The sequence below is a fragment of the Salvelinus namaycush genome, chromosome 25 (genome assembly GCF_016432855.1).
Source record: "Salvelinus namaycush isolate Seneca chromosome 25, SaNama_1.0, whole genome shotgun sequence".
Classification (NCBI taxonomy): Eukaryota; Metazoa; Chordata; class Actinopteri; order Salmoniformes; family Salmonidae; genus Salvelinus; species Salvelinus namaycush.
In genome coordinates this window covers 20,509,185-20,536,921 of record NC_052331.1, presented here as the reverse complement: position 1 = coordinate 20,536,921, position 27,737 = coordinate 20,509,185, and the positions used below count along the sequence as shown (strand labels likewise).

The 27,737-nt window shown below is 43.6% G+C and overlaps 1 protein-coding gene across 1 annotated transcript in view; it reads left to right on the top strand.

The window, feature by feature from the left end:
- Window positions 1-27,737, top strand: part of LOC120020156 (disks large-associated protein 1-like) — a 37,464-nt gene that overhangs the window by 6,306 nt on the left and 3,421 nt on the right. The window contains exons 2-6 of the mRNA XM_038963631.1: window positions 2,999-3,225; window positions 8,012-8,207; window positions 9,689-9,929; window positions 26,181-26,575; window positions 26,863-26,948. Coding sequence (XP_038819559.1) covers window positions 2,999-3,225; window positions 8,012-8,207; window positions 9,689-9,929; window positions 26,181-26,575; window positions 26,863-26,948 — 1,145 coding nt within the window. The remainder of the gene's footprint in view (window positions 1-2,998; window positions 3,226-8,011; window positions 8,208-9,688; window positions 9,930-26,180; window positions 26,576-26,862; window positions 26,949-27,737) is intronic.

Sequence of the window (27,737 nt, the reverse complement as noted above, 5' to 3'; positions counted from 1 at the left end):
TTTGTACCTATTTCCTCCAGTATCTTCACAATGTCCTTTGCTGTTGTTCTGGGATTGATTTGCACTTTTCGTACCAAAGTACGTTCATCTCTAGGAGACAGAACACGTCTCCTTCCTGAGCGGTATGGTGGCTGCGTGGTCCCATGGTGTTTATACTTGCGTACTATTGTTTGTACAGATGAATGTGGTACCTTCATGCATTTGGAAATTACTTCCAAGGATGAACCAGACTTGTGGAGGTCTACCATTTTTTTCTGAGGTCTTGGCTGATTTCTTATAATTTTCCTATGATGTCAAGCAAAGAGGCACTGAGTTTGAAGGTAGGCCTTGAAATACATCCACAGGTACACCTCCAATTGACTAAAATTATGTCAATTAGCCTATCAGAAGCTTTTAAAGCCATGACATCATTTTCTGGAATCTTCCAAGCTATTTAAAAGTGTTTATTACACAATGATTTTGAACATTCAAAGCAACTGGGAAACGTCCATGGCAGGCACTGTTGTCAACTTAGCTTGCTACATCACTTCTGAGGGATAGGAAGCAGGAGCACCGCCATCAATCAACCTACACCACTCCTGTTGTTACTATGACAACTAGCAAAGCCTTGTCAGCAGATGACCGCTGTCTGAACACACACAAATACGATTTGGTCACTTTTAACTTGCTGTTTGGACAGTCAGTAGTCAGAATTACAGAAAATAACCTGTGGTAACCTAGGTTACCACATTGGCTCACAGCAAATACCTCGCCTTTTCGAACACAATTTTCTTGTCTGCTTGTTTTAGTGAATTACAAAACTACATTTAAGAAAAGTAGAACATGACTAAAGATTACTTTTAAACATTGCCTGCTCCCAAGTTTTCTAACTACTGAAAATTGTAGGGCTTCCCTCATGCCCCTTTTCATGATGGTGCTAGCAGCCACGTGAGTGAGTGAGTGCTAGTTAGCTACCAACCAGAACATTAAGCTAGCCAAGACCAATAACACAAACAAACAGACTATACAGCTACAAGTAGTGAAGGGCGTTACAAACGGACTATACTAAACAAGTTAAATGTCTTACCTGTGATGAAATGTTTTCCACACACATAGCTACGTGTAGCCTACTTGGACACATGGTCCCCACATTTCCCACACCGAATAGCCTGAACCCTCAGGGCTCTTCTCGCAGGCTCTATTTCCCTACGTGGGAGCATTGCGAACCGTAGGTTGGGATTTTTTTAACCTGTTTGCATGTACGTTGAACAACACAGCAGCTTTCCGGCATGTTTTGTTATTTCTGTATAACAAAAGATCAGCGACAAATTTGACTCTTTTACAATGGGGGTCGATAGGAAAGAATGTTTGTTTTCCCAATTTGTGGGCGTGGTCGAGTGGAATTCCTTCTTATTACGTGAATACGGACTTGGAGTATTGGTCTGCATAGATGTTTCCCATTTACTCCCTCATATCCTGCTGTCTTTTTCTGCTGTAATATAGTTACCCTGTTACCATAGAAACACCTACCAACATTATTGGCAGGTTTGAGTCGAAGGCTGGGATAGGATAGCATTGGCTGCATTATTAGTACAAATGGAGACCAGTTTTGTCCGTAAGTTCAGTGCCATGGGAGAATTGATGCCCAAAATGTTATGCAGCTTTTCTGAAATCAAAACTTCTAAATTAGTGTAGTTATTTTGTCATCGATGTTATGTTGTGAGTAGATTTGTTGAGTTATGTATACTAAAGTATTATGGATACTGTATTCTGTACATATATGCCCACACAAACAGTTCAACAGGTTTAACCCAGTGACAAATACACAAACATACAGTACTCAATTACTGACATATTCTTATAACTCATAAATGATTTGCTACCGCTGTAGCCAAGCAACACAACATTCAGATCTTCAACTATTCAGCCCCACACCATGTGCAGTGAACAGTTCGGTACAGTAGATGAAAGTAAACAGGGCTGTTATAGTGGAGTGATCACAACAACAAAGCACTGAACACATCCAGTATGGTAGCTAAGGTACATGTGGGTCTGTGTGAACTTGTGAAGATAGGCCTATTTCTGTGGCGAGCAGGGGACAGAGGCAGCACAAGCACGGTGTGTACTGTGTTGTAGTGTGTGGGCATACAGCCGCTTGGCGGTTATAGAGTCGCTCTGCCTCCACAGCCTCCTTTTATAAACAACCTGCTCATTTCTGTTCTGACGTCAAAGGCCCTAGCATCCTAGTCTGCTCTGCTCTGGCTTTCTCCTCAGTTACCAAGGCTCTGTGGTGATTCATGTAATTACTAAGACTTCAGAGGAGTGGGATTCTCTCTTCTCCAGCATCAACTTAATCTCCAAAGTATTTTTGTATGCTCTATGCTAACTACCCAAATGAGGTATATCATTGGAAGATAAATTGATACTCTCTGGTAACAAATGTTATCAAAGTGTCTGAATTAACCTTTTTGAGCCAAGGGTGCAATAATTTCTCTCAGTATGGAGGAATGGATTTAGTTGTATTCATATTAGTACTTAATCTATTAAGCAACTAATACTAGTTTCAGTCCAGGTTGTGTTTGTGCCCTAGTTATAATATTTAGTTTAGCCCATATATATGGCTAGCTCATTGTTTCTCCTTCAATTTTTTATTTTCCTTAACCCACAATAGTAGTCAGAGTCAGATTATTTCAAATGTCATACCACCCTGACACCCTAGTTCTCTGTGAGCATCCTGTTGATAAGGCTGTGCCCATAGGGAGACTGCAAGCTAACAGATGCCCAGGTTGTCAGGAAGGGGTTTTAAGTGGAATCATGCGAACTCACACCAGTCTCTTAATTACCTATTACCTTCAACGCGCAGTACGAGACAGAGAGATAAATAGAGGTGCATCTGACTGTGTTGGATATTGTTGTGGCGCCTCGTTTGCCGGACTGGACCAGGTGGATGGTACATGACACCATGCAGTCATCCGTGGAGGTGCCTGAAGCCCTGTTGTCACCTTCCCTATCCCCACAGGTGCCCCAGGATGAGTGGAGTGGCTTCTCACCTCTGGAGGGGAAGGAGGACGATATCCCGTGTCGGCGCATGCGCAGCGGCAGCTACGTGAAGGCTATGGCAGAGGATGAAGACAGCGGAGACTCAGAGGAAAGTCCTAAGCTGTGTCCAAAGATCCAGGCCCAAGGTCGACGGGCCAGCTATCTCAAAGCCACCCAGCCATCACTGACTGAAATGACCACCTTAAAGTAAGACTCCTCTCCTTAACTCATTTCAAAATAACTTTAACTTTAAATTAATGTAACTAACTATCATAGTTCTTATGTCGCATTCTTTGGGGCATGGGATGTACCTACTGAAATGTTTACTGCAGTGGTGTAGAAGCATAGCGTGAAGAAATCAGACAACAGTGTCAGGATGAGGTCCTCCAACCTCCAGCTTTAATGGTACTTTGGACTCCCTTCAAGTGGTGGATAATTTGATACCATTATATAGAGAGGCTGCTCGTAGCCTTCAGTATCACTCTGACATATCTGGGGCTTACAGCTCGCATTTGTGAATTTATTTAAGCGGCATCCAAGTCAAAAGACAACCCAGCCTGGTGCTTATACATCCCCTCTGCATCCTTTTCCACTCAATGAGTAAAGAGTATTAACGTTTCAAACAGCAGGGGAAATGAATGTAAGGTTCTCCTAGTTTTACATGAAGTGGCTAAAGTGAAAAACACCTGTGTAAATGAACATTTCAGTTAATGATCTTAATTCTAGTCTTATTGGTTCATTGCAATGTGCACAATGAAAAAATCTGTCAATCCTTGAGCAACACAAACATCTCAATGTGAAAGGGATCTTTGACAAACGTTTCACTAAAGGCATTGGTTGAAGGACAACATAAGTGAAAAACATGGCTGACTGTGATCCATGTTCTGAACTCTACTTGTATTGCCTTTTTGTCTGAAGGTCTGCATGCTTCTTGGCCTTTGATAGTGTACTGTGCCTCTCCTAGTTATTTTGTTCCAGTTCTGAACTCCACTAGGTGCTAGAAACAGTTTGGCAGGCCCTCGGACTGCGTTTACACAGGCAGCCCAATTCTGATATATTTTTCACTAATTGGTCTTTTGACGAATCAGGTCAGCTCTGAAACAACAGATTTGATGTGAAAAGATCTGATGTGACTGGTCAAAATACCAGTTAGTGGAAGAAAGATCATAATTGGGCTGCCTGTGTAAACGCATGGTGCAGCCTATTGCTCCACTCACTGTGTGGAGTAATGATGTGATAATCTACACTGATAAATCACCTTCCCAATCAACAAGAACAAGGTTGACTTATTACACAAAAGAAGATAGTTTAATAGTTTGGCATTTTTTTCTTTGTCCCTCTATGACATAGGCCTACAGTAGTAACTAGGCTCCCTGGACTTTTCACTAATAGCAGGGATATGAATTAGATTCTCCTCAGAAACACACCATGCATGTCTCTATCTCTAATTAAGTACCCACACTGCTGGAGAAGGTATGGTGAGTAATTACATTAATTAGCCTGGGGACTTCTCTTTAAAAGTTCTGCACTCACAGAATGGAACCTCATTGCTGTTTGACTTGGATTACAGGCAGAGGATATGTGTCATTCATTTATGTTATTTCCATTTTGATGCAGTTATTGTATAGGCCGGTTTGGATTTATTTATTGATAATGTTATGATAATGTTTGATAACAGTCAATGTTTTGTACGTGTCCCACATTTCTATGTGTTTGTGCGTGCGTATTCTTGACGTTGACCTGTTTTCCTTCAGTGCTTGTTAGATAATGCACCACAGTCATATGATTCATGTTACCAAATGGTAATCAAGAAGTCATAGGGATATAATACCACAGAGACACAAATATGCTTTGTCATGAATCCCATTGCTGTCTCATATCATTTGCTTTGGAATGATCAAGAGACTTATGGCTAATGACCAGTGTGTTGGTTTATGTGTTTAATTTGCTATAATACATCAAGTATATTGTGAGATCTACTACATGGGGTACAATTACTGTACTACTGTGAACATTGATTTCAATACCATTTATGACACAGTGCTATTTCATGCCATTGATAGTACCGTGAATGTCATAGAGGTGGCTAATGTAAAGGAAGGAGAGCACGCAGCACATATGTCAAAGGACGACACAACCCCAACTCTGATTGAAGCAGAAACATTTTGGCTTATTTTACACCAGTGACATCATGCATAACCAAACCCCCCTTAAGAGCCAAACACTGAGGAAGCCGCAGCTTGGCCCTTCAAGCACTTTAGGTCCCAACTTTTTCCATTTCTTTTGTTCTGCTGGATTCGGAGTCTAGCTCCCAGAAGGCTTTTGGACCACAGTGGAGTTTCAGTAGAAGTTTCTGAACCGAATGAACCATGCTGCAGCAGCAGAGCAGACAGAGTTTAGACACAGAGTTTCTCAAGTGCCAACCCAACCCAGCACTGTCCTAGCTGTCTTGTCTGCTTGGCTTCCCTCACTGCTGCTGCTTAGAGTGTTGCGTGGGTGGCCTTAAGTGAATTTAGCTGTTTCTCCTCAGCACTGTGGTCGCTGGCTGGCTCGACTTGCTTTATGGGAGAGTGCATAATGGAGGTAGGGCTTTGCAGCTGTAACCAGGGTCTATTTTAAAACCATGCATATTATAATACATGCAAGGAGCAGAGTGGACAAACATCAAGTCAATCATTCAAGAGATTCGTTGGACGTATTTAACTTCTCAGATTGAGGTTTAAGCAAATCTGATGTGAACGTGATGTGCACTGAGCATGCCCGTCTTGATGACAGGGGATCAGACACATTGTTACGATCTAATTTCACATGGTTTGATTTTGTTTGATGGTGAAAATGAGACACAGCTGGCTCTATTTTCGGCTGGACGTTAGTTTGCAATTTCGTCATGTAAAAACTGTCGCTCTGACATTTTCCAGCCCTAACGCCAGGTTCGGCAATTAACCTGTCTTATATTAGCTCGCTTGCGCTCAGATGGGCAGGGTTGAAATATTTTAGGCGTGTCCTTAAAAACATGATCCAAAGTGCTAATTTCAGGCAGCGCTGATAGGGATATTTAAGACCAACCAAAAGCTGGTTATGGCATGAATTTTGACAGCGGAAACGCAGCGTATTCAGCCGTGACGCACACTGCCCATATGCACATGAAACAAGAGTAGCCTAAAGTGCTTTTGGTGCATAGCCTCCCATCCTCTCAATGAAGGCTTTTTTTGTCTGCCCAATGCAATCTCAAAGTAGTCAAGACTGTCGATTAAAGGGTTTGGCTCCTGAGACCGCTTGGAAATAAATCTTAATCACCAAAGCTTTATTAAAATATGAAGTTTGAGAGGAGTAAAACAGTGAGCTGACATTCACTTTTTATCTATGCATTGTAGGCAGGCCCACATTATTTTATCCATGCAGGTCCCTTTTTGGACGTGCGTAAAACCCCCTCCATGATGTAGGCTACGTGTCCATGTCCATCATGAAACGAGAGATGAGTACCTCGGTGAATACTGATGAACCTTGTATTTAGAAGTTATCTGTAACCTGTAAAAATTGCTTGTTTTATGTTCCATCTGTTCAAAACCCAAGCATTCCCTTAGGCCTACTATAGTGAAGGCTGGTTCAACAGCAATGCCTGTCTTTTTTTTATCCTGGCCATTTTATGATACCATTACATGTATTTATTGTTGTATTTTTAAACAGCTTGTTTTTCGTTACATTGTATTACAACCAAACGTATTAGAATGATTCATCTTCCTGGTTTTATGGAACTTCTGGAGATGTGTGAATGCGATCAGATCTATAAGACGTTTTTCTGATTAGGTTCATAAAATAGGCCTATTTGGGAGCAGTATAACAGTGAGTGGACATTCTCCCTTTCTCTTTATATTGGATCTTTGTCCAGCTACTGAGAAGTTTGGATGTGTGTAAAACCCTCCATAGTCTTCACTGTTTTAATATTATATGCCCACAGGGATACATTATGGTGCCTGTAAGTGTGACATAGCCTATTTAAAACAAGTTGTTTTGTTTTTAGACTTTTTAGAATTGTTTGTTCTCTTTTTAGGCCTTATCAATAATTAATTTAATCTTGTTTGTTGACCATGTTTGGCATGTTTTTGCTCAGACATAATCCAATTTACAATATGCCGAGCCCATATATCAGTGTGAATGCTGTTGAAGCCATGAAATTACTTAGAACAATGCAAATGGGTTCAAGTTAACGTATTTAGCAAAGACATGTCTACATATTGTTATTTTAATTCTGTAAGCCATTTAACAAACTATAACGGACTAACATTAGAATTGGAGTTGATTCCAGGGCAATACATAAAATTACGTAAATACACAACTTAAAGCTACCACCAACAGTATTTCGCCATGGAGCATGTTGTGATTGGCCGGTGAGGGGCCAAGCCTCAACACACCCACAACTTGTTTATTCATCAAAACCCAGCCCTTTCGCACCAATACCAGCAAGTCCGCCGTTAATTGTAATGGTGAAAATAGCAATATTTCTGACACACAGCTGAATCTATAGCGCTACCACCTGCACTTAGCTTTACCATTGTGTTAGGTTTGTTAAAATCGAGCCCAGCATGTTAAAGAAACATTCTTAGTGTTAAAAAAATATTTGTTTCGTACAATGTTCCAGTCTGTTGCTGTGATTCATGAAACTATAATTATGACACCGGTACAACTTGCCAGTGCTCCAGAAACGTCTCTCTTTGATCTGTCCATCAGACATAACTACTGCACCATGCCTTTGACTGCTGATCACAGTGAATCAGACTATAACTAACATGCATCAATGACGTCCACATTTATGAGAGCCCATGACATCAGAGTAGTCTGATTGTGCGATCTTGCCATCTCAATGTCACACAAACTCAAAATGAGTGACAAAGAGTTGGGAAGATGGCACAAACAGATCTGGGATCAGGCTAACGACAGGAGGCCAATATTATTAACACCTGTTTGAACTCTGTTGACTTGTCTTCATTGGCAGGATCTCCAACGAACACTCTCCGAAGCTGCAGATCCGGAGCCACAGCTACCTGCGGGCGGTGAGTGAAGTTTCCATCAATAGGAGCCTGGACACCCTGGACCCCAAAGGGCTCCTGGACCCCAAAGCGCTGCTCTCCTCACCCCAATACCGCTCGCGAAACGAGAGTTACATGAGGGCAATGAGCACCATCAGCCAGGTTGGTGCTCCCGGCATTACGTCACCATCTCTGGTGCTACGTCTGTGCAAGGGAGGAAAGTCACGTCCAGTCAAAGTCCAGTCCAATCAGCCATTAACTCAGCCACAAATTCATCTCTCCAGCGATGAGATGAATTTTATTTCAAACCAATGTCAATGTTCAGCCCTCAACCATCAAGAGTCAACCTAAAGAGGAGAAGCAAAATGAAACTACCGTTCCATTTATCATTTAAACCTCTCACGAGATTGGATACAGGAAAAATGCACCGGATGTCTGCCTTACAACCAGTATAAAAATCCTAGCCCACTGCCTTCTAAAGCCAGTTGTGAATTGTTTCATAGTATTTCAAAGATAGCATAACAGAATAAATTATTATAAAAAATAAACCATTATCATATGACTTCCATAATGTACTGTATGTCATGCACATTACTTCATATTAACTCTCAGCTAAATAATAATTTTAAGATTGATTCAAAGATAATAATCAAAGTATTGTACCATATTCTTATTGATGTTCAACTATTCCAAGGACATTACATTTCGGGTGTAAACAAGTCACCCAAAATCAGTCACCTTATGCTCTTTGCTTTTCATGTCTGGAATTACAAATATAACTCACTGAACAATCATCTCCCAAACTAAAATGCAATAAATATTTGGATGAAGGATCAGTATTCACCAACTGTTTCTTCTTTAATACCCTCCCTCAGTTATCAGTGAAAATCAGATGGAATTACAAAACATCTCAGCATTAGTCTTGCCAAAAGCGCCTCAAACTCTCATCTTTTTGTGTAGGAGTGGTATGCTTTAGACTGTATCCAAACCCTCCTTGTCCCACCTAAACCTACAGTATGTTATTCAACCATCTTAGATGCTCTGGTACTTGTCTTACCTACTGTCAAGCCCATCCCCTGCATCTCCCATGATCCTCTCTGTTTCTGCGCTGATCCACTGCAAGACCCCTCACCCTCATAGACTAGGGCTTTTTCTCAATTTGTCTTTTCTTGAAGATCCAAGGTTACTCCCCTCTGACCTTTTCCTCCAATGTTTTTTGAAATGCAGTCGAGGAGAGAGTATGCCAGGATTTGAGGAAAGACAAATTGAGAAGGGACTCTTTTTTAGACCCTGAATGAAGCCACCTCCTCATCCCAAACAATCTCTAGCCACTGCACTTGCTTGTTCTCCAATTAACATTGACCCTCACTCTCCCATTCCCTCTGACTCTTCCTCCTCTTGTTACTGTTATTTTGTGGTTCCTCTTCTTTTGTTGTAGTTGTCTCCCTTTACTTCTCCTAATGATTCCAGATATGTTTACTCTGCCCCTCAGCGTTGAATGTTAACGGCTATTAAACTCTAGGTAAGTGGCTATTCTATGGTGCGTTTCCCATGTTAGGATTAGTATACTGATATTTTGATATCTGGTTGTGCTGCACCCCCTCTCTCTCCCCCATCGTCCACCAATCCCTGTCCCCTTGCAGGTGAGTGAGGTGGAGGTGAACGGGCAGATAGAGCAGGTGTGTGAGCAGATGTTCAGCGAGATGGAGTCGCAGGCCATGGATGCGTTGGACCTGCCCATGCCGAGCTGCTTCCGCATGCGTAGCCACAGCTATGTGAGGGCCATGGACCAGGGCTGCTCCGAGGATGAGGGGACGTCCCTGCTGCCCGCCTCACCCCCCAGGACCACCACCACCACTGTCAGGACCATCCAGAGCAGCACAGGTCAGTCGGTTAATCACTCTTACAATACACACGGATTAGTCACAGATCAGTCTGGCAAGATGGCGCTGACAGACATGGCAGCTCTGCTTCTAGCTCATAAGCAACTTTGCAGTATTGTCACGACTTCTGCCGAAGTCGTTGCCTCTCCTTGTTCGGGCGGTGTTCGGCGGTCGACGTCACCGGTCTTCTAGCCATCATCGATCCATTTTTCATTTTCCATTGATTTTGTCTTGTCTTCCCACACACCTGTTTTCAATCCCATCCATTACCTCTTGTGTATTTAACCCTCTGTTTCCCCTCATGTCTTTGTCAGAGATTGTTTGTTGTCAGTATAGTGTTTATTTTGTATAGGTGCGCGACGGGTCTTCGTACCCATATTTGTTTATTATTCATTTTCTATTTAGTGTTATGGAGCATGTTTCTTGGACATTTATTAAAAGACTCCATTTTACACTCCGTTTGACTCTCCTGCGCCTGACTTCCCTGCCACCTATACACACGTTTCTGACAGAATCTCTGACCATATTGGTCGACTATCTAAGGCATGAATAGGGAAAGGCATATCCACAGAAACAATAGGGATCCCTAAACTATGAGCTAAATTTTTATTAATGAAATTCCCAGCCGCGCCTGAATCTACTAGCGCCTTATACTGGGAATGCAGGGAAAAATCCGGAAAAGTGACAGAGACGAACATTAGTGCAGCAGAGGGCTCTGGATGAGAATGGTGCCTACTCACCTGGGGTGATGCCAGAGTGCCCTGCCTGCCTTCTCTATTCCCAGAGGAACCAACCCGGCACCGACCAGCAGTGTGATCTCTGCGATCATAGATGGTGCTCGAGCTGGAACCCCCTTCGGTCTCCCTGCGCACCATCCCTCCCAATTCCATAGGTTCGGGAGAGAGGGTGCGGGAGGATGGAACAACCAGACCCCGATCTAGACGTCCACGAGTAGCCAGCATGTTGTCCAGCCTGATGGACATGTCCACCAGCTGGTCGAAGTTGAGGGTGGTGTCTCTACAGGCCAGCTCCCGACGGACGTCCTCGCGTAGACTACAACGGTAATGGTCGATCAGGGCCCTGTCGCTCCATCCAGCGCCGGCAGCCAAGGTCCTAAACTCCAAAGCAAACTCCTGTGCACTCCTCGTCTCCTGCCTCAGATGATAGAGGCGCTCACCCGCCACTTTGCCCTCGGGTGGGTGGTCGAAAACTCTCCGGAAATGGCGGGTGAACTCCTCAAAATGGTCCAACGCCGCATCCTCCTCTCTACACACAGCGCTGGCCCACTCCCGGGCTTTCCCGGTGAGGCATGAGACGAGGGCGCAACTCTTCTCCCGGTCGGATGGTACTGGGGAGACCGTGGCCAGATACAAGCTCAGTTTAAGGAGGAAACCCTGGCAGCCGGCAGTATCTCCGTTGTATCCCGTGGGTAGGGGTAAATGGATCTTGTTCGGTTCAGAAGGGGAAAACGCGTTCAAGGGAGATCCCGGTTGTGGTAGTGGAGGCGCTGGAGAAACTCCCTGTCTCTCCCAGCGGTCCATATTCTGGACAATACGATCCATGACGGCGCTCAAACAGTCAATCTCTTCCGCTTGTTCCCGGACACGTTCCTCCACCTCCATGAGCGTCGTGTCCTCTCCTGCTGACTTCATATATTTAGGGTCAGAGATTCTGTCAGAAACGTGTGTATAGGTGGCAGGGAAGTCAGGCGCAGGAGAGTCAAACGGAGTGTAAAATGGAGTCTTTTAATAAATGTCCAAGAAACATGCTCCATAACACTAAATAGAAAATGAATAATAAACAAATATGGTTACGAAGACCCGTCGCGCACCTATACAAAATAAACACTATACTGACAACAAACAATCTCTGACAAAGACATGAGGGGAAACAGAGGGTTAAATACACAAGAGGTAATGGATGGGATTGAAAACAGGTGTGTGGGAAGACAAGACAAAACCAATGGAAAATGAAAAATGGATCGATGATGGCTAGAAGACCGGTGACGTCGACCGCCGAACACCGCCCGAACAAGGAGAGGCAACGACTTCAGCAGAAGTCGTGACAAGTATTTATGTTTTTTGTGTGTTATTTCTTACATTATTAGCCCAGAAAGTTTTTTGTTAATACATACAGCCGGAAATAACTTTTGGATATCAGAGCGGCGGTAACCAAGATTACGACCAGGAATACGCCTTTCCCGAATTGGATCCTTTGTTTGTACCCCCCAGGGCAGATGAACTTATCCTAGAGGCTGCTCCAAAACGCCACCGGCAGAGAAGAGGTATTCGGAGTGGACTTCTAGTCTGACTCGGGAGGCGTGCACACCATCCATCGCTGCCGAGTATGTTACTCGCTAATGTTCAGTCTCTGAGGATCTCCTTCTAGCGCGACATCAGGACTGTAACATACTGTTTCACGGAATCATGGCTCTCCGGATATACTGACCCCGTCCATATAGCCAGCTGGGTTCTCAGCACATTGCACAGACCAGAATAAAGAACTCTCCGGGGGAAGACGAAAGGCGGGGGTGTATGTTTCATGATTAACTACTCATGGTGTGATTGTGATGACGTACAGAAACTCAAGTCCTTTTGTTCATCCGACCTAGAATACCTCACAATCAAATGCCGACCGTATTACCTCCCAAGAGAATTCTTTTCGGTCATACCACGGCGGCCCTCAAAGAACTACACTGGACTTTGTGCAAACTGGAAACCACATATCCTGAGGCTGCATTTATTGTAACTGGGGATTTTAACAAGGCAAATTTGAGAAACGCTACCAAAGTTCTATCAAGACATTGACTAGTACTCGCGCTGCTAAAACACTCGACCACTGCTACTCCAACTTCCGGGATGCCTACAAGGCCCTCCTCCGCCCTCCCTTCGGCAAATCAGATCATGACTCCATTTTGCTCATCCTTTCCTATAGGCAGAAACTCAAACAGGAAGTAAACGTGCTAAGGTCTATTCAATGCTGGTCTGACCAATCGCAATCCATGCTTCAAGATTGTTTTGATCACACGGACTGGGATATGTTCCAGGTTGAACAACATCAACGTAAACACGAACATGTTGACTGAGTTCATCAAGACGTGTATAGCGGATGTTGTTCCCACTGTGACTATTAAAACCTACCCAAATCAGAAACCGTGGATAGATGGCAGCATTCGTGCAAAACTGAAAACATTTAACCGTGGCAAGGTGAGTGGGAATTTGGTTGAATACAAACAGTGTAGTTATTCCCTCCGTAAGGCAATCAAACAGACAAAACGTGAGTACAGAGATAAAGTGGAGTCGCAATTCAACAGCTCAGACACGAGACGTATGTGGCAGGGTCTATAGATAATCACGGATTACAAAGGAAAACCAGCCACATTGCGGACACCGACGTCTTGCTCCCGCACAAGCTAAACACGTTCTTCTCCCGCTTTGAGGATAACAAAGTGCCACTGATGTGGCTCGCTCTCAAGGACTGTGGGCTCTCGTTCTCCTTGGCAAACGTGAGTAAGACATTTAAACATGTTAACCCTCGCAAGGCTGCCGGCCAGGACGGCATCTCTAGCCACGTCCTCAGAGCATGCACAGACCAGCTGGCTGGAGTGTTTACGGACATATTCAATCTCTCCCTATCCCAGTCTGTTGTTCCCACTTCAATACTTCCACCATTGTTCCTGTACCCAAGAAAGCAAAGGTAACTGAACTAAATGAGTTCGCCCCGTAGCACTCACTTCTGTCATCATGAAGTGCTTTGAGAGGCTAGTTAAGGATCATATCGCCTCCACCTTACCTGACACCCTAGACCCACTTCAATTTGCATACCGCCCCAATAGATCCACCTACGATGCCATCGCACTGCACACTGCCAAATCCCATCTGGGCAAGAGGAATACCTATGTAAGAATGTTGTTCATTGACTATAGCTCAGCCTTCAACAGTATAGTACCCTCCAAGCTCATCATTAAGCTCGGGGCCCTGGGTCTGAACCCCGCCCTGTGCAACTGGGTCCTGGACTTCCTGACAGGCCGCCCCCAGGAGGTGAAGGTAGGAAACACCTCCACTTCGCTGATCCTCAACACAGCGGCCCCACAAGGGTGCATGCTCAGCCCCCTCCTGTATTCCCTGTTCACCCATGAATGCATGGCCACGCATTCCTCCAACATAATCATCAAGATTGCAGATGACAACAGTTGGAGGCCTGATTACCAACAATGACGAAACAGCCTCCAGGGAGGAGGTGAGGGCCCTGGCGGAGTGGTGCCAGGAAAATAACCTCTCCCTCAACGTCAACAAAATGCTTGTGGACTTCAGGAAACAGCAGCGAGCACTCTCCTATCCACATTGATGTGACCACAGTAGAGAAGGTGAAAAGCTTCAAGGTTCCTCGGCGTACACCACCGACGATCTGAAATGGTCCACCCACACAGACAGTGTGGTGAAGAAGGCGCAACAGCGTCTCTTCAACCTCAGGAGGCTGAAGAAATTTGGCTTGGCCCCTAAGAGCCTCACAAACTTTTACAGATGCTGTATCACCGCCTGGTATGGCAACTGCACTGTACGCAATCGCAGGACTCTCCAGAGGGTGGTGCGGTCTGCCCAATGCATCACCGGGGGCACCCGATGTCACAGGAAGGCCAAAAAGATCATCAAGGACATCAACCACCCGAGCCATGGCCTGTTCACCCCGCTACCATCCAGAAGGCGAGGTCAGTACAGGTGCATCCAAGCTTGGACCGAAAGACTGAAAAACAGCTTCTATCTCAAGGCCATCAGACTGTTAAATAGCCATCACTAGCCGGCTACCACCCGGTTACTCAACCCTGCACCTTAGAGGCTGCTGCCCTATAGACATGGAATCACTGGCCACTTTAATAATGGAACACTAGTCACTTTAATAATGTTTACATATGAAATGAGTAAAGCAGTATGTATATACTGTATTTTAGTCAATGCCACTCCAACATTGCTCGTCCTAATATTTATATATTTCTTAATTCCATTCTTTTACTTTAGATTTGTGTGTATTGTTGGGATTTGTTAGATACTACTGCACTGTTGGAGCTAGGAAAACAAGCGTTTCGTTACACCCTCAATAACATCTGCTAAATATGTGTTTGTGACCAATACAATTTGATTTGATCTGTTGCTCTGTTTGTCTGGCGAGTCAAAACACGCACTGCTCTATCATACCACTGTAGCAAATGGAAGTGTCTTCTCTAACCACCACCACCACGATTAGACCCTCAAGAGCAAAAACAAACACTACTGTCAGCGTTTCATAGACCAATAAAGGTCAATGTCTCCCCTGGATCACCTATAATTCACACCACCAGCACTATGGAGACGCTCAAGAGCACCACAGGTCTGTGTTTATCACTTTCACAACGCACATTGATCTACTGTTCCAACGCTGTCAGGGCAGCACATACCAGCAAAGGTCAATGTCAAGAAAGACTCTCTCCACAGCATCACAGTATGTTCACCTGACTCCCAAAACATACACCACCCTCACACAACACACAATCATAGCAGCACTAAGCCTGAGGATGCTCTAAGCAGGAGAAGTAGAGCTGAGCCTGAGGCTTATCACCGCTGTATCTCTTTGAGAGGAGATCTGACTTTTATTGGTGCTATGGTCAAAACATGGCTGCTTACCTGGTCCAGTCCAGCATGAGGAACATAATCGTCTCTCCCTGGTATATTAAATCACTGTTATATACAGAACATTTTAAATCCAAGCTGGTGTGTGTAATAGGCTTGGAAATGGCACTAATTTCTCAAATGTGGTTAATGGATCTGAAGAAAATCCCCTTTTTATTATTGTTTATCTTCCAGGCATTGTGTAGTACTTATAAGAAAAAACACATTTTCTGTAATTAATACAATATTTTCGGAGATAAAGTGTGTGTATATGATAAGGACCCTCTAAAATTCACTTATCAAGCTATTTATAAAAAATGTAATTATGTTTTTATAATTTCACTGAAATGCTTCAAAGGACTTTATCAAACTTAGAGACTGCCCCATCAGATGAGTCCCAGATGTCCGTGCTGATTTGAGTTGAACTTCCTGCAACCTAATTTGACTGTTCCTCTGGGAATTCTTGTTCTCTAGTGGCAATCCACTGACAGCAAGGCTCTGTTTGACATCCCAGGATGAAACGTTAAGAGACATCTCTGTAGTCCCAGGAAATTATCATCAGGACCATTTTGCCATATTTTAAATTAAAACAACATGTAGTTTGAAAATAATTGTTGAGTTTATAGATAATCATGAAAAGTACTGTTACCATGCAGAGGTAGAATGAAATAATAACAGTACTGCTAAGGACAGATCTCTCTAACTGATGTTGAGTTGTCTTGTGAAAATAAAGGAGCCATTTGCTTATCTTCTCGTTTAGCTCTGAAAACGTATAATGCTTCAGTACTGCAACAACAGGCTTCAGATATGCATAGTTGATGAAAAACAAGCTAGTCATCTGAAACAGATAAATAATAAGGGCTTTATTTAACTCTACCTCCAACTCTTTGCTGGTGCTGCATGTCTGAATGAAGATGTGCGCTCGCTACTTCCATCCTGCTGCTCTGCACCCGGGGGTAGTCAAGGCAGACATATGGGCTGGACCCGCAGGAGAGCTGCTTGAGCGAGTGGACAAAAGAGAGAAAAAGAAAAACGTGTGAAATATTGTTTATTTATTTTATACACATTATTTATTTGACGATGTCAATATGTCTTTGTTGTAAATGTTTATGTGCCAAACTGGTGGCAGTTGAGAAAAAAGAGTTGCAGAGTTAATAAAAAAGAATGCCATTGTTGATTTAGATTCTTTTTTCATTAATTGGACAAATTTCTCTTGGACCATATGGTCTATCCACTAGAAACTGATGGACAATATGGACACAGATGTAAAAAAACGAATACTATATATGAATACACTTCTTTTAAGTTATTCAAGTATAAATTACCAAAGTTACCATAGATTACCTGTTAATTTCTGAAGATTCCACTAACATTGGTAAATTAATGGTAGCTTTGCAACCCTAGATGAGAAAATGTGTAGGGAAGTTTCTGGACTATTTGATCTTTCACGATGGCCGTTGGGGCTGAGTGAAAACATCAAGCTGGCATTTGCATCCTGTCCCGACTCTGCCGTCAGCACTCCACAACATCTCTAGACATTTGAGCTGTGGGGGGGATCAGAGGCTGCTCTCAGAAGTTTGAACATGATGCCGAAATCTAGTTTGCATGTAAGATAATGGGCTTGAGAGTGGTACTATTTTTCATTGTATGTGGGCACAGAAGCAGTATATGTTTTCTTTGTACTCCGTACTGTACAGGTATGTTATTGTCTATGCATTGTACATTTTCATAAATTCTCGATAATCTGACCTATGACGTCCTTGTCCACATCAAATAAAAGCAGTTGAAGAAGATTTCTAATGAGGCAGCAGATGAATTAGGCATTAGGGGAGCATGGCCCTGAAAGAGGTCACCCTCAGTTAAGAGCCAGGCTAAGACATCTAAAGCCCATGCAAATCACTTCCCCTTTCTGTGCTTTGACTTATCTGCATCTCTGATATCCTACTTTCCCACCATTTATAATTTCCCCACCCATTTCAAAAAGGCAGACAAGCCGTTTAATTTTGTAGATAATTCTGCCTAAAAAATATATATAATTATATTAATATGAACACAGGGCGGCGACATCCTTTGATAAGCTTGTGTGTGAATTGAAAACAGCAGCAACAACGTCATAAGCTGTTTTGTGAGGAGTAGAGACGGAATAGGGAATCGAACCGGAGCGTACAGCCCTGACAAAACCGTGTGAACCTAAACCTTTTCTTCACAAAACCTTGTGGACTCTTCTCCTAATAACACAGTTCAACAGAAATTGTCCACAAGGTTTTGTGAGGAAAAGGGTTTTGGTCCACAAGGTTTTGTGAGGAAAAGGGGTTTGGTCCACAAGGTTTTGAGAGGAAAAGGGGTTTGGTCCACAAGGTTTTGAGAGGAAAAGGGGTTTGGTCAACAAGGTTTTGAGAGGAAAAGGGGTTTGGTCAACAAGGTTTTGAGAGGAAAAGGGGTTTGGTCCACAAGGTTTTGTGAGGAAAAGGGGTTTTGTCCAAAACGTTTTGAGAGGAAAAGGTTTTTGGTCTTCAAGGTTTTGTGAAAAAGAAAGTCCACAAGGTTTTGAGGCAGAAATAAGAGAGCCAAGCTCATCAGAGTGAGGCCCTGACATTGACGCTTGGTGTGCAGTGGAGGGTGGGGGCGATCCCAGTGATGGCTCATCGCCATGGTGCTGTGAGAGATTTATGCACTGCTGTACGAGAGAGAGAGCAGAGAGAGACTTATGGGAGAGTTAATGGGGAGGAGTGTTGGTGCTGACATTCAGAGGGCACCTCTACCCCTCGTACGTGGCTCTGAGTCTGGCTCCCTGAGACATACCATCTGCCTAAGGGAATGGAAAGCAGGAGATGGGCATAGTTCAAAGTTGTAACTCAGGTGTCTAGGTTATTTTAGGTGAATGCAATTTACAAGGAAGCCTTGTAGGTCTGATAAAATTGGTTCTGTTTATCTGATGAATTACCATGTGATTCTTGATTATTTGTGTCATATTTTACTAGACTCGTGATGCCATCCTTCCAAGTCTCGTTAATCACTTGAGGAAGCCTGGAAAGCGAGGCTATATTTTTACATACGGTACGCGGCAGATCAGATATAAAGCTTCTTAATCCCATGATACTTGTGAAAGTGTTTTCCATCCATCCTTAGTAATCTGTGAGACTGATGTGTGTGATTGACGTGTTTCCCTAAACAGCTAAGATGATGGGATGCCAAGAGGCCTTTGGTGTGTAGCGGTGAGTGGGTGCTGCTGCTGAGAGTAGATATGGGTGATTGTACATGACATCTGTGTGATACTGGTGCAAGCTGAGCCCTAGGACTCCTGCTGGCTCATACATACAGCAGAGGAGAGAGCGATGAGGAGAGAGAGCGAAATTTGGAGGGGATACTATTACAGCTCAGGAGTTGTGCAGTCAGAGCTGTTACAAGAGAATGTCCCCTGGACTTAGAGAATAGAGTGTAGGTACTGATGTTACTCAGTGTAGGGATCAGTGTTTTGGGAAAGAGAGCACTCTCAAAACACTAGTTGTTCTAGTGTAGTCAGGTGTTTCAGCGACATTTACAGTGTTTCTACACTGCCAGCTAATAATAAATTCTTCAAGAGGCAATGCTTTTACACTTACAAACTATTTAAAAAATAGTGACCTTCATCTCCAGCAAGCCAAGCAAGGCAGTAGAATACAAATAGCCGTCATCTTACCCTAGACTATTACTTCATCAGACGCTGTCGTACCGTGTAAACAACACTGGTTATAGCTGGAGATCTGAGTCATGTGGGGCCTGTCCCCGTGCCTCATTCCCAGAAAGAAGTCCACCATGGACTGAGATCATTCCCAAGGCAGTCTGAGTAACACCGCTGGTGGATGACCCATCTGTGTTCTACGGCTAGAAGGCCTCATTCATCACCCTCCGGCCCTGCCCTGGCTCCTGCCTGTCTGTCAACCACTGTTAACCTCCAGCCTAGCAGGGCATGAATGAGCCCGTCTTTCCTTCCGCTGACGCTGCATCTGCCAAAACACACAAGAGGGGTTCTGCCTCCACTCTGACCCTGTCAAGGAATACTTGAATATTCTGCTGAAACTGTGAATCTGTTGACAGCTACTTCCTACTGCGGACTGGAACAGATGAGATGCATATGGGAAGAAGTTGATTTTTATTATTATTTGAAAATGGTTATGGAATGGCATTAGATTCCTGATTGACAGGGTTTGTAAGCATGTTACATGGGGTAATATGGGATCATCTTCACTATGCACCGCAGAACATGTTTAGCAGTTAGCACAGTGGCTTTATGGAGCTAAAGAGGATCCTTTTATAGATTCTTGCAGTGGTGGTGGAGGTGTGGGGCTGTGTTTTGAAGTCTTCTAATGTTTTTCCGCTTCACATCGTGAACCAGAACATGTACAGTACCATGGAGATCTTTAAAAAGATACAATACATAGAGGCACAGCACTGTAGCACAACAAAGCACATATCCCTTTTCACATTTCACCAGGCCTCGCACAGAGAAGAAAGAAAGTGACGACATTGTGGGCAATTAAAAGGAAATGGTTGTCATGGTAAAATGGTTGTCATGGTACTTTGTGTTACAATGGATGCCCTGGTCCACAGTAATCTTCAGCGTGGTTTATAGCATATGTGACCTACACCTACATCTTCATATTTAGCTCTTACTGACGCAATTATGATTGATGATCTCTCTCTCAATAAATAGACGCTGAGTCATACACACTCGAGTTCTCCATCCGTTCTCTTGGGTTCTTACCTATGTCTTAATTTAATAATATCTTAATTTAATTTCCACACTGTGCTGGTGACAGAGAATAGTGAAGGTAAGGATGGTATCAATAACTCAAGTAACACTTTTTTTGTAAGCAGCCATGTTTGTTGTTGCTGTGGTTATTGTTTCCTCTGTAGGAAGATCCTGATTAGATCATGGTGCATAACACTGTACTTAGCTAATGAGTGTTCTCTTCCTTGAAGCCAGATGTGCAACGTATAAACATAGACATACGATATGACTCACAAATATTTACATACTTCCACCTACACCACCTGCATGGCTGAATACAAAAAAAAAATTGAATTCCACATAGCTCGTGTGCTATATCACACATCCATCTCTGTATTTCGGTCTGTTCTTGTGTATAAGGGAGGGAACACACACACTTAGGGCTCAGACACACCAATGGTGTTTGCTGGTTGAAAGTACTTAGCATCGCTGAACGTAATTTGTGAACCGACTGCGCACCGATTTTACATGTAGAATCACGTGTAACATTTTGGGTGGTCCCTAACACACAGTGCGCTGAGAAAATTGCCAGACGAACGCTAGATCCACATTCGGTTCGGTGTGATGTGTGAGCCTTTAGAGAGGGAACACACAGATCTGTGCTGCCTGTCCGTGAAATGGAGACTAATTATCTGGCCGGATTGATTAGTCTTCTTGGTAGTGTCAGTGTCATTCAGCCTGTCCTCTAACAGGCTGACTACACCGCTTGCGTGGTGTACACGAGCGTTGCAAAATAAATGTAGAAATCTATATTATTCAATTATTTCACCCACACTGCTCGCGCTAGCAAACAGGCGTCTGCGTTGCCAAGGGCTAAAATAGAAGTCAGTTCTATTTCTGACACAGATGGCGCTGCAAGTCCTGCAACTCCCAAACAGGTACCCACATGCCATCTCCTCATTGGTTATACCCACATGGGTGACTGAAAGACGAAATAGATCGGTGGGGGTAATGCACATAATTTATGAAAGTTGCCAATCGCAAAATAAAGTCAAGAGAAGAAAAAGCCTGGAAGGAGGAGAGTTGACTAGAAACGATTCAGTTGACCGTTTTATGTGTGGATTAATTGGTGGAGTAGAGGACCTTGTGCATTTCAGGTAAAATAACAACTCAATGTTTATATCCCAGGACAAATTAGCTAGCAACAGCAAGCTAGCTAAATAGGACAAATTAGCTAGCAAGTGCAAGCTAGCTAGCTAAATTGTCATAAATGTTTAATGCTTTTCGACCTGTCCCCAAATTAATATAATTGGTTCAGTTTGTTTTGATATTTTAACCTGCGTGTCATGATCGTGTTTGGTGTGGGGAGACAAAATACATTTAGGCATTTATGTTCCGTGTAAGACAGACCAGGGCTACACCTAAACCGGCTGCACACGTGCGCCATCGTGCGCCATTCCTAATGTGATGATTAGATTGGATAGTCCTAAAAACTTTTGGGTCATGTTTTGCCCAATAGGAACTGAGTAATGACTGGTGTAATTTTCTTTCTCAGTGAGTAGATAAGATGTTCCTGAAAACTTCTGAATTAATCCAGATAATGCCATGATTAAGACAAATCAGGAATAAATTAATTAATAATGATGAGTGAGAAGGTTACAGAGGCTACAACAAAACAAAACCTCTCACCATTACCAATAACGGGAGGTTTGTTTTTTGTGGGGTGGGTGGGTCAATGATCTTTGTGTCTTTTATAACTTTCTCGCTCATAAGATGTTTCTGAACACTTCTACATTAATGTGGATACTACCATGATTATCCATAATCATATCCATAATCATGGTAGTATACACATGAATGTGTGTTCAGAAACATCTTCTATTGTTAGTCACAATTAAAGTTTCTCCAAAATGACACAATACATTTATTAACAATTCACTTGCTGTTAGGCAAAAATATAATCTGAAACACAACCAAAACAAACTGCAAATGCATCCAACAAGTTTGGAAAGTCGCAAACTTGATGTAGCATTGACACTATAAGTGAATTTGTCTAAATACTTATGTTTTCCTCAAATGGGGAACTAGATACATAAAGAGCGTTCATTTCTAAATGGTAAAACAGATATGTATGAAAATACCCTCAAATAAATGGGGACATTATGTACTGCCGCCTCATATGAAACATTTGCGCTCAAATCCAAAATGGTGTTGTATAGAGCCAAATTAAGAATAAATTAGCTTCACTGTCCAAATACATATGGAGGGGAGTATATGTCATACACAACCCTGGAAGGACCTGCTACTAGGAGGCTATTGATTTAACAGCATAATATGTGTATTCTGCCTCAATGAGTATTGTTCCTACAGCACAATAGGCTTTGTTTTTTGTTTGTTTTTTATCCCCAATTTCATGGTATCCAATTGTTAGTACTTACTGTCTTGTCACATCGCTACAACTCCCGTACGGGCTCGGGAGAGACGAAGGTCGAGAGCCATGCATCCCCGAAAAATAACCCAACCAAACCGCACTGCTTCTTAACACAGCGCGCATCCAACCCGGAAGCCAGCCACACCAATGTGTCGGAGGAAACACCGTTTACACCTAGTGACCTGGTCAGCGCGCACTGCGCCCGGCCCGCCACCGCTAAACCCTCCCTAACCCAGACGACGCTAGGCCAATTGTGCGTCGCCCCATGGACCTCCCGGTCGCGACCGGCTACGACAGAGCCTGGGCTCAAACCCAGAGTCTCTAGTGGCACAGCTAGCACTGCGATGCAGTGCCTTAGACCACTGCGCCACCCGGGAGGCCTACAATAGGCTTTGTTTAACAAATTATGGTTTTGTTATTAGCTATAGATTTTTCAGGTGTGTGTAATATACAGATATTTGTCATCTAATGGTCCACAATGTGTACACACACACACACCAACAGTCAAGCTGTTGCAGTAACATCTCCACCCGGCCTAGTGGAGAAAATGCCTCTGTGCTTGTCTACCCTTCACATCAAAGTCCCATAAACTGACTCTAGACCTCCAGTCATGCTTTTCCTTTTCAGATAACAACCAGCGCCTCACCCGGGACTCAAACAATGTTAGTTCCCATCCCAGGCATATATACAGTACAGGCAGCAGGGCCAGGGGGGATTCAGGGGCAGAGGGGGCGGAGTGCAGCGGGGTCACTGCTACACACTAATTAGCTCCACAGTTTCAGTCAGAGCTGGTGGTGTCTGTGTGCTCCTTCTCCCTGCCAGCCATCGCTTATCAAAAACAAAGCCAGACAGTTGATTTCTATCGTCAAAGTTTTAGAAGTGGCGATGTCAAAAGAGATCATGAGTTGGTGTGTGTCTGTGTATGAGAGATAAAGAGAGAGAGAGACTGTTCTTTGCTTCTGTGTGGTCTGAGGGCATGGTGCTATTTATTCAGTCCTGTCAGAGTTTGCGTTTTGAAGTACTTGTCAAAGCAGACAGAACCTGGGGCTGGGCCTAGACAGAGCAAAGTCTCTCCATCGACGTAACATAAGTATCCTGCCGCCCTACATGGATCATTCCTCCACTGACATCTCACTTTGCTAGCTTGCCATGGAATAAAATATCTAATATGTATTGGAGACGATCCCAATATTTCTCACAAGTGAAACATTCATTTAAGAACTCATTTGAAAAGCATTTTTCTTGTACAATTGGACCTGTATTGATGTACAGTTGGACCTGTATTGATGTTACTGTGGATAGAAGTATGAAGTTTTTCTCTGTACTGTACTGGGAAAGTATTCAGACCCCTTGACTTTTTCCACATTTTGTTACGTTACAGCCTTATTCTAAAATGGATGAAAGAAAAATAAAAAATCCTCAGCAATATACACAATACCCCATAATGACAAAGCGAAAACACGTTTTTAGACATTTTGGCAAATTCAATAAATTTAAAAACAGAAATACCTTATTTACATAAGTATTCAGACCCTTTGCTATGAAACTCGAAATTGAGCTGAGGTGCATCCTGTTTCCATTGATCCTGTTTCCATTGATCCTGTTTTCATTGATCAGGTTTCCATTGATCATCATTGAGATGTTTCTACAACTTCCTGTGGTAAATTCAATTGATTGGACATGATTTGGAAAGGCACACATATATATAAAAAATAATATAAGGTCCCACAGTTGGCAGTGCATGTCTGACCTCATGGCTTGGTTTTTGCTCTAAGGAATTGTCCGTAGAGCTCATAGACAGGATTGCGTCGAGGCACAGATCTGGGGAAAGGTACCAAAACATTTCTGCAGCATTGAAGGTCCCCAAGAATACAGTGGCCTCCATCATTCTTAAATGGAAGAAGTTTGGAACCACCTAGACCTGGCTGCCTGGCCAATCTAAACAATTGGGGGAGAAGGGCCTTGGTCAGGGTGGTGACCAAGAGCCCGATGACAGAGCTCCAGAGTTCCTCTGTGGAGATGGGAGAACTTTCCAGAAGGACAACCATCTCTGCAGCACTCCACCAATCAGGCCTTATGGTAGAGTGGCCAGACTGAAGCCATTCCTCAGTAAAAGGCACATGACAGCCTGCTTGGAGTTTGCCAAAAAGCACCTAAAGGACTGTCAGACCATGATAAACTAGATTCTCTGGTCTGATGAAACCAAGATTGAACGCTTGGCTTGAATGCCAAGTGTCACATCTGGTGAAGTGCTGTGGCAGCATCATGCTGTGGGTATGTTTTTCAGTGGCAGGGACTGGGATACTAGTCAGGATCGAGGGAAAGATGAACGAAGCAAAGTACAGAGAGATCCTTGATGAAAACCTGCTCCAGGGCGCTCAGGACCTCAGACTGGGGTGAAGGTTCAGCTTCCAACAGGACAATGACCCTAAGCACACAGCCTAGACAACGCAGGAGTGGCTTTGGGACAAGTCTCTGAATGTCCTTGAGTGGCCCAGCCAGAGCCCGGACTTGAACCCGACCAAACGTCTCTAGAGATACCTGAAAATAACTGCGCAGCGACGCTCCCCATCCAACCTGACAGAGCTTGAGAGGATCTGCAGAGAAGAATGGGAGAAACTCTCCAAATACAGGTGTGCCAAGCTTGTAGTGTCATACCCAAGAAGACTTGAGGCTGTAATCACTGCCAAAGGTGCTTCAACAAAGTACTGAGTAAAGGGTCTGAATATTTATGTAAATGTGATATTTCAGTTTTAAAAAATAAATATATATTTGCAAAAATGTCTACAAACCTGTTTTTGATTTGTCATTATGGGGTATTGTGTGTAGATTCAATCCATTTTAGAATAAGGCTGTAACATAACAAAATGGGGAAAAATCTAGGTGTCTCAATACTTTCCGAATGCATTGTATAGTCTGAACAGATGCATTGTCTGTCTGCTAATTTGTGTTGCATGATTTACCATCTCACAGTTCCGCGCTCTATGAGAAACTCCACGGCTGTTCATTTGCTGTGCTTTGGTGTTTCCCTCTACCTTTGCATGAATGACTAACCCTCATTATTTTGCTGTAATGGCACATTTTGTAATGAGCAGTTAACTCTTGACTAGATTGTGTAAGCCATCACAAACTTTAAAAAGAGGGTGAGTGTGGTAGAGAAAAGAGGTGGAAAGAGTCAGAATAAAAACCCTTGTTATATTCATGTCTTTCTATTAATTGGCTCACATACTTCTACCACTACTATCACCATTACCTCTTTAGATTTTAACATGTTCCCTCTTCATCAATGAGACTTGTGGCCCTCCCCTGATCACCTATAGATTTGACTGTGTGTATGAGAACATCAAAACCTGTCCAAAGCGGGAGAGTAGAATATACATTCCTACTTTGATATGTTTGAAAGCTATGACATGTGTGTGCTAAATATCCCCCTCGCAAGTACTTTACCTCTCCCATGGTTCCCCACAGTGTCATCATGCATCACAACCTATAAGAAGACCCCTCCCCCGGTGCCGCCCCGCACCTCCAAACCCTTCATCTCCATCACAGCCCAGAGCAGCACCGAGTCGGCCCAGGATGCCTACATGGATGGCCATGGCCAGGGGGGCAGGGATAGTCACCAGCAGGGAGACATGACCATCCAGTCAGGCCTGTCTAACTCCACAGAGAGCATCGACAGCATGAAGGCCCTAACGGCAGCCATTGAGGCGGCCAACGTCCAGGTCCACGGCCCTGCTAGCCAGCATATTGCAAACAGCAGCATCACCATCACCACCACCACCTCGGCCCTGGCCCATATCACTGAGGACAGCAGGAAGGAGCAGGCCAGGCGGGCCAAGTGCCAGCTGTCCATCGGCATCCAGGTCTGTGGTAGACACTACCTCACAACCACTTTTCTGGTGTCGTTTGACATTTTGTTTGATCTGACATGGGAATAATAAGAAATGAATTAGTTGACACACGAGCCAGGTTTTGAGAGACTGGATCCTCATCCCCTTTCTGAGTTGACAGGTTCTACTCTTGCTCTATACTGTCCTCTAGTGGCAGATGTTTACATTTACTTCACCCTGGTGTTCTGTATATTGTAGTGACTGAGAAATAGATGTCTAGTTTATAGTTGAATTCGTTTTTTGGATAATTTTATGTCCAGGTGGACGGGCCAGAAGAGGAAGCTCTGGAGATGGAGGACCAGTCCAAGTACCAATCAATTGGGGTCCAGGTGGAGGACGAGAGGGGGTGAGTCTCTCTCTTGCTTTCTATCAATCAGTTCAGAATGTCAGTCCTTCACTGTTTCTTGTGTGAATGTCCAGAGAAAGGCATCCATTTACAAATGAAGGCCGTTACTAAGTGAGTCAGGGGTTGCTGGAAGAAGCAGCTTGTGCCTAGGGTTGTTAATGCGGTGGAACAGCTGTGCTAGCAAAACAGACATTTGGAACTATGGCATTTCCTGCCCCGTTTCTCTGAAAGGGAAATGGTGAGTGAGTTGTGTTTGTCTGTTGGCCTCGCCGGTGACACCTCTTCAGTGACACCGCTTCAGTGACTTCAGCTGAGTCATCTCCAGCTCACCTGCGACTGCAGTCTGATGAGGCAAACCAAACACCTACTCTCACTCACAAGATTATTCTCAATTTTTTAATACTGGAGATAGAAGTTGGAGAAATAGTCTGGGTAGACTTTAAAGTAGCTGACTGCAGCTGGTTTCTCCAACTTCTGTCTGTTAATGAGGAGCACTGACTGCCCACTACGGCAGCTTAGTCATACTAAAGACTGTGAGAGTTTGAATATGAATAAGAGTGAAATGATTCACGTTATAAACCTTATTGTATATTTCTTCCTTGTGCTACGTGTGTTCTGCTCCACCCTATGTGTTGTATAGGACAAATATAGCATGAATAGTCATCGGCATCGTGAGGCAGTTCTTGTACAGCTCTGCTGTGTGTCTGTAGTGAAGGGCGCTCCCTCTAAAGGAATAGTCATGGCTGGTGGGTGTTTTAGAGTAGTAGGCTTGCTCCGTGATGACTGAAG